At 45.8% G+C, this 11,286-nt stretch overlaps 1 protein-coding gene across 1 annotated transcript in view; it reads right to left on the bottom strand.

Annotated features, from left to right (window-relative positions):
* Nucleotides 1-1,533: 1,533 nt before the first annotated feature.
* NASP (nuclear autoantigenic sperm protein (histone-binding)) overlaps nt 1,534-11,286 on the bottom strand; it is a 10,681-nt gene continuing 928 nt past the window's right edge. The window contains exons 2-14 of the mRNA XM_009072493.1: nt 11,278-11,286; nt 10,657-10,772; nt 10,084-10,181; nt 8,493-9,368; nt 6,591-6,673; nt 5,606-5,682; nt 5,416-5,489; nt 4,285-4,473; nt 3,868-4,034; nt 3,468-3,521; nt 3,303-3,374; nt 2,216-2,347; nt 1,534-1,701 (exon numbers count right to left, since the gene is read on the bottom strand). The exon at nt 11,278-11,286 is cut by the window's right edge and continues 85 nt beyond it. Of these exons, the coding sequence (XP_009070741.1) occupies nt 1,648-1,701; nt 2,216-2,347; nt 3,303-3,374; nt 3,468-3,521; nt 3,868-4,034; nt 4,285-4,473; nt 5,416-5,489; nt 5,606-5,682; nt 6,591-6,673; nt 8,493-9,368; nt 10,084-10,181; nt 10,657-10,772; nt 11,278-11,286 (2,001 nt within the window). The 3' untranslated portion in view covers nt 1,534-1,647. The remainder of the gene's footprint in view (nt 1,702-2,215; nt 2,348-3,302; nt 3,375-3,467; nt 3,522-3,867; nt 4,035-4,284; nt 4,474-5,415; nt 5,490-5,605; nt 5,683-6,590; nt 6,674-8,492; nt 9,369-10,083; nt 10,182-10,656; nt 10,773-11,277) is intronic.

Here is an 11,286-nt window from a genome sequence, read left to right as displayed (position 1 = left end):
AAGCCTGACCAGGGGCACACACAGCTCAGCCCTGGGACCCAGCAAAACCCACAGGCAGCTTTCCAAAGTGTCACAGCCCCGTGTCACATGTTTAATAAATGGATTCTGCCCATTGCTCTTTTCACTTCTTAGCCTTTTTTTTACCATGAACACACACATCCCAGAACAGACTCCCAGCCCCATGAGGGCACATGCAGGCACTCAACTCAGGCTGCCTCAAGGGACAGCCATGGAGCCATTAGCACCTGCTCTTACATCCCCTCCACCTTCACAAGCTCTCCATGCACAAACACCAGGATATAAAAGGGCAAAGCAGAGGTTGAACAGAGCTAAAGACACATCTCAACAACATTCTGAATGTTACAAATCTCCCTCAGCCTTCCCCACCAACTTCTGGCTGCTCATAGGAGGCACCACCAGAACCTACTTCAGACTTAGCCTGGAATCAGAGGATGATACAAAACTGGGAGGAATTAACAATACCTCAGAGAGCTGTGCTGCACTTTCAAAGGGACCTCAACAGCCTGGAAAGATGGGCAGACAACCACCTGAAACTCAAAAAGGGCAAGTGCAGGGTCCTACCCCAGCAAAGGAGTAACCCCAAACACCAGTACAAGTTGGGCACTGACCTGCTGGAGAGCAGCTCTGCAGACAACCTGGGGGTCCTAGTGGACAAGCTGTCCATGAGTCAACAGGGCACCCTTAAGGCCAAGGCCAGTGGAATCCTGGAATGCATTAGGACAGGTATTGCCAGCAAGTCACATGAGACCATATCTAAAGTATTCTGTCCAGCTCTGGATGCCTCAGTACCAGAGGAACATGGAGCTCCTGTAGCAGATTCAGCAGAGGATAAAGATGATTAAGGAACTGGAGCATGTCATTTATGAGGAAAGGCTGAGGGAGCTGGGTCTGTTCAGTCTTGAGAAGAGATGACCTCATTAATGTATGCAAGTGGCTGAAAGGGAGGCCAAGAGAATGGAGCCAGGCTCTTCTCAGTGGTGCAAACCAATAAAGCAAGAGGCAATGGGCAGAAACCAATGCAGAGGAAGTTGCACCTGAATATGAGGAAGAACTTCTTTGCTGTGCAAGTCACTGCACACTTGAACCAACTGTCCAGAGAGGTCACAGAGTCTTCCTCACTGGAGATAACTGAGAACTGTCTGGCTCCAATCCTGTGTCCTAAGATGGCACTGCTTGAAGCAGGGAGGTTGGACCAGATGACCCATTATGGTCCTCTTCCACCCTGACTGATTCTGCAAACCAAACACAGCCCCAGCTCTGACCACAGTGCCCAGAAGGGAAAAAGATCAGATCTAGACTTTCCCCACACAAGACTGCAGTGAGTATCATTCACTGTTCTTCTGCACAGCAACCATCCCTCCTTGGCCCAGACCACCCCCTGTTCCTGCCTCATGAGGCAGATGGGGATGGAAATGCTGAAGCTAAAGGGACCATGAGCCCAGCACTGAGCAGAGGGGCAGCCAGGACCAGAGGCTGGAGCCTGTCACAGGAGGAGGGTCAAGACAGGAACCATTTGCTTACAGTCTTTATTGAAGTCATACAAAAGTTGCCAAAAAGTGAAAAAATACACTATATACAAAACCATTTTCCTTGTAAGGAGAGGAGTGTCCAAAGTTAAAAGTATTATCATACTGTGCTTTCAACTGCAGCCCCTGATTCTGCTTGTGGCCTTTTCTCTGTCTGAAAGAGAAGAGAAGGGTTTGTTTATAAAAGCACAAGACACTGCCCTTACAGCACCAACTCATGCAGCAGCCCAGGGCTTCAGTAGCCTGAAGATTCAGCTGACTGTGTGAGCTGCTCTGCTGGTCTCCAGAGCCCAACACTACCCTGCAGCACTGACATTAGCAAGTACAGCCCAGAGGGAAGTAAAAACCCAGGAGGAGTATTGAAGAGACTTGGGGAAGGGCACGGTGCTGGAGTTTAGCCCAGCTGAAACACCCAGAACCCCTCTCTGTCCCACCTCACAGGTGACAAGGCACCACAGCTGGGTCTGTCCAGCCCACACAGGGTCACGCACCACAGTACAACATGCATCCTTCCCACTGGGAATATTCCCCCATCTCATCTGGGAAGTCTTTTCAAGACCAGCAGGCAATAAAACCAGGATATCTACCAGGCACAGAACCATCCCTGAACAGAGAGGGGGGAAAAATAAAATGAAAAGCACAGCCCAACTCCTGGCTCAGCTTCCCACCTCCTCTTCCATTTTTTCTGCAACCTCATTTCCACTGGGGGTAGGATCCCCACCACCACCATTGACAGCCGGTTCTGGTTTAGATTTCTTGGCTTCATTGTCTCCCTGCTGAGTCTCCTCCTCTGGTTTCCTCTGAAGACAAAATTGTTTATAATCTTCACTAAGTACAAATTAAAGTTTCGATCTTTTTGAGAAAGTGAGCATTATAGGCCATGGCACATCCTCAACCCACCCTCTGCCTGCCAGAGTCAGGGCAGACACCTCAGGGCTAGGGTTTAACCAGAGGCACTGAGGTCTCCACCACAAAGATATCCCAGAGACATCCTTTGGGTGCCAGAATCTCTAGTGCTGAATTATCCTTGGTTATAGTCTGGCAAGGGAATGTGCAACTGCTGAGCCCAGTGGTTATAGGGCAGATTTAGGGCATCTACAGCATATAAAAACACTAGTGGAAAGCAGCTCAAAGTCAGTCCAGGCACACCTGAACTGAGAGAGGCCAATGGAACAACAGAGGCCAAGCTGTGCCACAGCCACATAAAAACTAAGGTCCTGTAGGGGATACTCTTAGTTATATCAGCAAAGACTTCCAGACAACACAGATACCTTTAAAGAAACCAAGTGCGCAGTACCTGATGTCTTTAAGGGACAGCTTATTATTAGTACAGCAAAGGCAAACTGATGTTAAGTCCACGTCTCCATTTCCACTTGGAAAGCAGGGAACCCAGCCCAGCCTGGGTGCCTGCCCTTTTCTTAGGATTTGCAGGTGACTGTTCTGGAGGGTCCTCAGCAGAGGAAGCCCTTCTTCAGAGAGCACCTGCAGAAGCCACACAACTGGGTCAGAAGTTACACCAGTGTGGGTCAGGCAGGGTGCTGAACCACCAAGAATGGTCTCCTGGAGGCAGATGGTTCCCAGACTCATTGGCTTCCAGTGGAAAGGAGTTTCATGGACTACTTCTGCATTTAGAGTCTTTCCCCATTATAGAACTAAGTTAAGAAAAAAAGCTTTAAGACAAGAAATCCAAAACCACAGAGCAAGCCAGTGGTGCTTGAACAAATCGCTCGTTCAAATAGTCATTTCTGGACTTACCTTTTTCCTGACTAGGTGAGAGATGTCTGTAACACACTGAGATGCACCATCAGCTGCTTTTCTGACTGGAACCTTTGACAAGACAGACATTGACATATAAGCAACTGCAAACAGTAATCCTTAGAGCAGACAGGAATTAACAATATCCACCTTAAATTAACTTACTGTGGAAACAGAACCACTGTCTTCACTTTGTGCAAAGCCAGATGTAGTTCCAACCTTAAGAAAAGCAAAGAAACAGTAAACAGATTCTGGCCAGACCATACAAGGGAGCTTAGTGAGGGACAGAAAACTCAGCTCCTTCATGTCCCAGCACTGCACTCTACACAGGACAGACAATACTTGCTCCTCTCTCATATTTGCTTAATGCATCATTTCCAGCCCTGACATGCTAAATGCCATAGAAGTCCATCCAGTTCAGTTTAGTTTGGAACAATGAAGAGCCTGTAACACCTGTGAACAGCCACCAGGCCCCTGATCAAATCCAAGCTCCTCCCATTACTGATTTACTTCACATTCCACTGGAAGAATGTTGGGTCAAAAGGAAACCACAGGATGCACTCACCAGAGTTGCTTTCAGTGCCAGCTTAGCTACTCTTGCACTCTTTTGAGATTCCTTTGAATCTTCTATCTTTTCTTTAATTTCAGGAAGCAATCCCTTCAGTTCTTCAATCTCCTTCTCATCCTCAGGGGACCCATTTTCTGCCTTCTTTATTATTTCAGTCAGCATTGCTGAGGCAAAACAGTTATCATGGAAAAACACTTGAGACAAAGTAACTGTCCAGTTACCAACATCCAAAGGCAACTATCTACTAACACACACAGCTTCAACAGTTCTGCTATCAGGACAGTCACTGCTTTCAGACCAGCAAGGACCACACAGCATGCAATGAGCACACCTCACTACTGTTTAGGCAGTTAAAGCTTGCTCTGCCTTGTGGAAGCTCTCTCATTCACTGGGCAGCTTTAGAAATCCACTCACCCAGTCTCTTGTCAATGACTTCCACGGATTTCCCAAACTGCAGGACAGCCTCATCGAACTGGCTGTTGTAGTGGTAGGCCAGTGCCAGCTGGTAGTGGCTCTCGGCCAGCAGACGGTCGTGATCCTCCAGGTACTTCTGCTGCAGGGCCAGGCAGGCCTGGAACTCCTCTATGGCCTGTGTGTAGTTTTCTATAGGAGAAAGCCACATGGTCTTTACAAACCACACTCATTATCTAAACAAGCACAGTCTAAACCCTCATTTGATTACTCCTGTTTTGTTACAGGTTCTTTAGCCTGCAAACAGAGCCAGCACTGAACACAGCACTCGCTGCTTTCAGATTATCAGGTGACAGCACTGCCTCCCCCTCACAGACTGCTCAGGCCAGTTCCACCAGTTCTCGTGTCTGCTTTGTCTACTTACTGCACAGCAAACTGAGCCGCCATGTCAAACCAGACACTCCAATCCTCCTGTTTTACCTGCTACCACAGCTGCAACATGGGCCTAGGGCTAAGGACAGTCCCTGCCACCTTCCCACCAAGCTCTCCACTGAATGTGCTCTAGTGACACAACCTTTGTTTTGTAGCCCTGGCCCAGGAGCCTGTCAGATTATTTCCAATGCTTGCCCCAGAGAAAAACTACTGAGATTAAACAAGATTAAAATGTTTTTACATGAAAGGCAGGTGAGACATGAGAAGGCACAAACCTGTGGCCTGCTTCCCACTCCTTTGTTCTGCACTGTAACAGTCTTTCCTGACCATACCCTAGGATTTGTCATTTGCAGTCTTTATGCTCTGACAGTGGCACAGCACTGACATCTCTTATTAAGCTCAGTGACTCTACTCAATAAATCTCTCCCAAGTTCACAGGCTGGGGTTGGATCACTTCAGAAAGCAGAACACAAGGCTGATTTTGATGTTACAGAACATTAGTTTTCTTTCACTGCTCAGGAAAAGCATAGACTATCCCCCTTTAAGACACCAACTTGTTCATCCATTGATTCCAAAGCTTTTCACAAATCTGCAACTATCATGACAAGTCTAATTTGTTTTCATCTTCACAGCCTTAACTTAGCTCTAAGTACAAAACAGAGTGACAAAAACACTTTGCACATCAGAATTAGTATTACTCACCAGATTCAATGCTAACTTCTCCTAACTTCAGATGAGCTTGAGCTGCATGGAGCTGAGCTTCTTTTGTTTCTTGTCTAAATCAAGGGGGAGAAAAAGTTATTTTCAAATCCTGATCAGAATATGCCACTAAATAACTAATATTCACTAACTGTTTATGCTAAGCTCCAGTTTACACAGAGTCCCCCTTTACCTCTGGTAAATGACTTTTGCTAACTCCAGCATGTCCCAGGCTAGCTCAAGACTTCCAACTTCATCCTCCTCACTTTCCTGTAAAGACTAGAAAGGCATAAAAGATTAAGTGACTTGGTTACAGATCACATCAAACAACAACACTACATTCCTAATCAGTGTTGTCAAGGAATACTTCAAAAGGTAAACAGTTTACCACTAGAAGGAAAAAACCCAAAAAGAACATGTAGAAGAGGTTATTCGCATCAACTGAGACTTTACCTACAGTAAAGATGTTTAAGTGAAACAAACTCACACCTAGTTCATATGGCTTTAATTTTTGTTCCAGAAATAACAGGGCACAGAGCACCAGTATTACCTCAAGATTATTTTTTTAAAGGTGCTGTTTAGATGAATCAAATAAAGAAATTGTTGGTCCACCTTTTCATAACGAGCCTTTGAACAGTCTGAGAAAGGGACAGACAATAATTTAAACAGTTATCCAGCATACTCAGTGCCACACTGAGGCTTCAGCTTTTCCCAGGTGTTTTGAATGCTACATCAATGCACACCTCAGGTTTGAGCAGCACTACACTTCCCAATAAATTCCCATCCTGATCATGGTTTACTGGACCAGGAGCATTCAACATGCATAGTGAGACAACAGAACAAGCAGAGAACAAACTGTTCCAAGTACCTAACAGTGACAGCTAAAGCAGCTCTCCCTGCCTGCCCCTGCACTACCAGGCCGCACTACTCAGGTACCAACAGGCACTTGTTTCAGAGCAGCTGAACAAACCCAAGTTCAGAGACACAGCTGAGCAAGATCCTACACCACAGACTAGGTGTAACACTGCCCCTTCCTTAGGCACTATTGGCTTTCCAAAGTAATTTCCTACCTAGGACTAAAGGAAAAACAACTGAGCTTTTATAAGGACATCAGCATGATCATTAGGCCAGCACCACAGCCTTCCATGAGCACTGGTATCAGAGTTCAGCAGACTCACCTTGTCCTCCACTGTCAACTCATTCTCCTTATCATCTTCAGCTTTATCATTCTCTTTATCTTCCTCTTCAGATTCTTCTGTTTCTACAAGGCAAGTAGATGGATGAGAACACTTGTTCTTGTTTGCTCAACATGGAGTCAGGCAGAAGGTACTACATCCAACCCTTATCCTTCCAGTGACAGGTTAGAGGTGTGATGTAAGGGAACAGACACATAGTTCTCAGCAGCAGCAGCCATCTTGCTGGAACTGTTTGGCACAATAGAATAAAGTAGTCCCAGTATCTTAGTCTGCAAGTTTTACCTTCATGTCATGCTGAACAAACTCACAGAATTCAGTTCTTACAAATGCACTGCCAATTCCCACTGAGCCATGGGATCCTGAGCAGCCCTGGAGGCACTGGCCAGCTGCTGGACTTCATGCATTACAGAAGACAAGTGTTTCCAGCAAGATGGCTGCCAAGCTGCACACAAATTAGTCTGTTTCTGAGTTCATGTTCCTCATGTCAGGCATTTGAGTGGCAATGTTGTTAATGAACCTGCTGTTGTGTAGCACTGATTTGACTTCTAATACTGTGCAGGAGCATCTGTTCTACCAGCAGAGAACATTTTGGGAAAATGTGCAGTGAAGGCATACAGCTAATAACTTCAGAGCATTCATTGCTGATCTGCACGCTGAAGTCACACTCTCAATTCCTGTATCATAACTCCTGGCTAATTCAGAGTAACAGGAGCTCAATGGGGTGGGGACTAAAGAGCCTGCTAATTTGCTAGTCTAACTCCCCAAAAGCACACACCTACCAGAGAGGGCCAAACCTGTAAACATGAGGACACCTCCATCAAAGGTAACACAGAAGAGATGTCAGGAAGTTAAAAGTTTAGTGGGAGGAGTCTGGAATGACACAGGGCCAGACCAGGATGTTCAAGGGGCTCCTCACACTAGCAGAGCTGGGGAAAAGAAGCAGCAGTATGTGTATGTAAAGCAGCCTTTCATGGGATGAGGAGCAGGTAAGGACTATTAGTTTATGCTCAGTCACACTCTCCAGACACCTTGTTAGGCCCCTGCTGCACCACTGAGTGTTCACTGTGATTAGCAGAACAAATCCTTTCATGGTCCAGAACTATTTGGACCAAAGATTTACCACTCCTGAAGTAAGGCCCCTCCTGTGAAGTTACTGACAAGCAAAGTTGCAATTATCAGCTCATCAATTAACTTGTGCAATAGAAAGCACCACAGTGCCTACTAAGGTCACATGAAGTAACACTGCAAAGGGCACAAAGTCTTGCTGGGTCACTTCAACATAACTCCAGAAACAGCTACAGTGAAGCAGGAAAGCAGAATGGCAGAAGCTGGAAAACTGCACTAGGGAGCAGCAATAAGCCTTCAGCAAACCAAGTTTAGCTTTGCTAACTAAACTCTCACTTGCAATGACCACCAGAAAGACTCAAATTCAGAGCTCCTTCCCCCTACCAAAAGCAAATTTACTATTGTGTTCAGCTGTTCCATTTTTTCCACCAGTGTTTTAAAATAAAATGTCATAACCAGAGGTAACTTGTGCCTCAAGTTATTTGGAGGTTAGTGCAACAAACCCAGGTGCATGCAAGTGAACATCCATTCAGTATTCTCCACCAGCCTAGCCATTACTCTCACATTACACAGGGCTGTCAGTTTGCTTTCAAGTAAGATTTGCTTTGCAGTTAGTTAAGCAGTTAGTCTAGAGAAACTGAGACTATTCACTATTCCTTAAAACTTTACTTAGATGTAAAGCCCTTCAAGAGCCCCTTTACTGTGCCTTTTCCTTATTCTAAGGCGAACAGAAAATTCTGAATGGAACACTTTTTACCCAGTGTTAGCCAAATCCATCAAGTCATCCACCCACAAGTACTTTTCTCCTCTCAGTGTTACCTTCACCCTTCTCCATCAGGTCATCTTTCTCTTCTTTTTCTACCTTAGCACCTTCACCCTCTTCCATCAGGTCATCTTTCTCTTCCTCTTTCTCTACCTTAACAGCAACTTCAGCCTTTCCTTCCATGTCATTAGGCATCTCTTTGCCCTCAGTGGGAACAGGTTCCTTTGAGGACTCTATCTCTTTAGATTCATCTGCTTTCTCTTCTGTAGCTGTCTCTACTGGCTCCTGCTTCTCTTCTACCTTCTGTTCAGCTGCTTCTGCTTCCCCTTCTGCAGCTTCTTTCTGTTCCACAGCAGCTGCTGCCTGTGCTTCTGCCATATCTTCTGCTACTGCCATCTCTTCCACATCTGCCTCTGCCTGCCCTTCTGCAGCCTCTCCCTTCTCCACAGCTGGCTCTTGTTCTGTTGTTTCTGCAGCTGCTTCCTGCTCTCCCTTCTCTTCCACAGCCACTTCTCCAGCTTCAGTCTCTTCCACAGCTGCCTTTGGCTCCTTGTCTGACACTTCCATCATTCCATCCTTCTCCTCAGTTGCCTTCACTACTTTATCTTCAGGCAGAGTCTTCTGCTCTTTTTCTACCACCTTCTCTTCCACAGCTGCCTCCTCTTTCTCAGCCTTCTCCTCAGCTACCTGATGCTTCTGCTCTTCTGAAGTTTTTTCTTTTTCCACAGAAACCTCAATCTTCTCTTCAGGCTTAACATCCTTATCAGCAGTTGCTTCTTCTTCTGATTTTCCTTCCATAATGTCTTTCATTTCAACATCCTCCTCTTTGATTTCCTTCTCAGATAGTACTGGAGACTCTTCTGTAGACTTTTGGGCCTCTTTTTCCCCCATGGCGTTATTAACCTGTTCTCTCAATTCCTCCCTTGCTTCTTCTACATGATTGAGGAAGCATAAACATTTCTTCGAGTTTAGTGATAAAGACATTAATGGGCACTGAAAACACCACCCTCAGACCCTCCAGTGTGTTGGTTTGTCACCAAGTTGGATGACATGGCTAAAATCTTCATTTTCCAAGTATAAGGAATTAGGACACAACCAAAATAAGTCACTTGAGCTAAGCAAACCCCTTCCCCAGACTGCAGCATTGCAAGCGGCCGCGCGAGCAGTGTGCAGTTGTGCGCCAGCGATTTTAGTCACAGCTAAGCAAGAGATGCCAGTGCTTAAACAGTCTGGATGGACAGGACTTCCTGTATCATCTCCAGCTGTGGGCAGTGTGAAACAGATACTGCTCTGGGACTTCTTACAGAGACTCTGATCTGTCAGACTACACACACTGTACTGCTGCAGGTTACAAAGCAGTTCCAGTCAGTGGTGAGGGTTAAGCAGGTTTGAATGCAGCGTCAGGACACACACCTGGTGACCCCTGACACACGCTTTCAGTGACCAGCTCCTTGCACATGTTTTACAGGTTTTGTGTGTTTTTAAGCAAGATTAAAAGAACTTCATAAAAAAAAAGTCCATTCAGACTGCCAAGAGTTCCAACAAAACCATTCAAGCTACCCAAGATACCAACAGACTAAACTTGGACCATTTCAACCAGGACACACAGCTTGGTGCCTCCAGGACAGAGCAGGCAGCTTTACATACCATCAACAGCTGGCAATGCAGAATCATCTTCTGACTTTTCTTCTTCCTCTTCCACCTGCACCCCTTCTAAGGCGTTTCCCAGCACACCATTTTCCAATCTAAAGGGAACAAAAGTTTGTTATCCCTTGGCTCCTGCAATATCATAGAATCACAGGACTGTAGGGGTTGGAATGGAGTATACAGATCATCTAGTCCCAACCCCTGCCCTGGGCAGGGACACCTCCCCACTGCTCCATGCCTCATCCAGCCTGTGTTTGAACACTGTCAGGGTTGGGGCAGGCATTACCTCCCTGGACAACCTGTGCCAGTGTCTCACCACCCTCACAAGAAAAAAAAATTTTTCTAATATCTAACCTAAACTTCCCCTCCTTCAATTTGAGCCCATTATCCCTTGTCCTGTCATTGTAGTTCCTAATAAAGAACATCAGTGTTGGACCTGCACAAGCTGCAATGCCACAGCCCATCCCACCCAGTGCCACCCTGTGCATAGCAAGTCCTGGTGCAAACCCTGTCCATGCAAGGGTGAAATCTTGTTACACCAGACAGACTTCAACGGACCAGCTGTCACCATACCTTGCCAGCTCCAGAAGAGATTTTCCATAGTAAAAAAAAGCTTCTGCACACTCATCTGCTGTGTCACCATATTTCTTACCCCTACAAAGACATTGAAGAATTATTGTCTGTGCCCCCTTTAGATTTTGATATAGAAAACTGAAAGCTAAATATTCCAGGACAGTAAAAATCAGTTTCTTGGCTGCTCCATCATTGCTTCAAACCAATGAATGCTCCTCTCATTCAGCTAGAAGTGGCTCTCAAACACCCAACTGCAGTTAACCTACAACCCAAAATTAGCACTCTCAGAGCTTATAAAGACTAGGAATCAGGTTACTAGAAAATAACACTATCACAATATTTTCATATTAAAAGACACCTTCAAAACAAGCCATCAAATCCCTTTTCCTCCTTAGGGAGCTGCACTGGTAATTACTACCACAGAAACTCTCTAACCTGCACACCAACTACAGCACTGCCCAACACCTGGGGGAGTTCAAATGGTTTGTGCTCTCCCCTCAGTTGTGTTACAAACTATAAGCATGTAAGGTCACAATCTCTATCTTTCTTGCATGAGCCACATCAGTAGAGCCAAGCTGAAGCCCAAGCCATGCACAAACACACAAATATTCAACTACTCACAGTAAGCCT

Source organism: Acanthisitta chloris, unplaced genomic scaffold (genome assembly GCF_000695815.1).
Source record: "Acanthisitta chloris isolate BGI_N310 unplaced genomic scaffold, ASM69581v1 scaffold2744, whole genome shotgun sequence".
NCBI lineage: Eukaryota > Metazoa > Chordata > Aves > Passeriformes > Acanthisittidae > Acanthisitta > Acanthisitta chloris.
The sequence above is the reverse complement of the archived record's forward strand: the minus strand, read 5'-3'. Positions and strand labels throughout refer to the sequence as shown.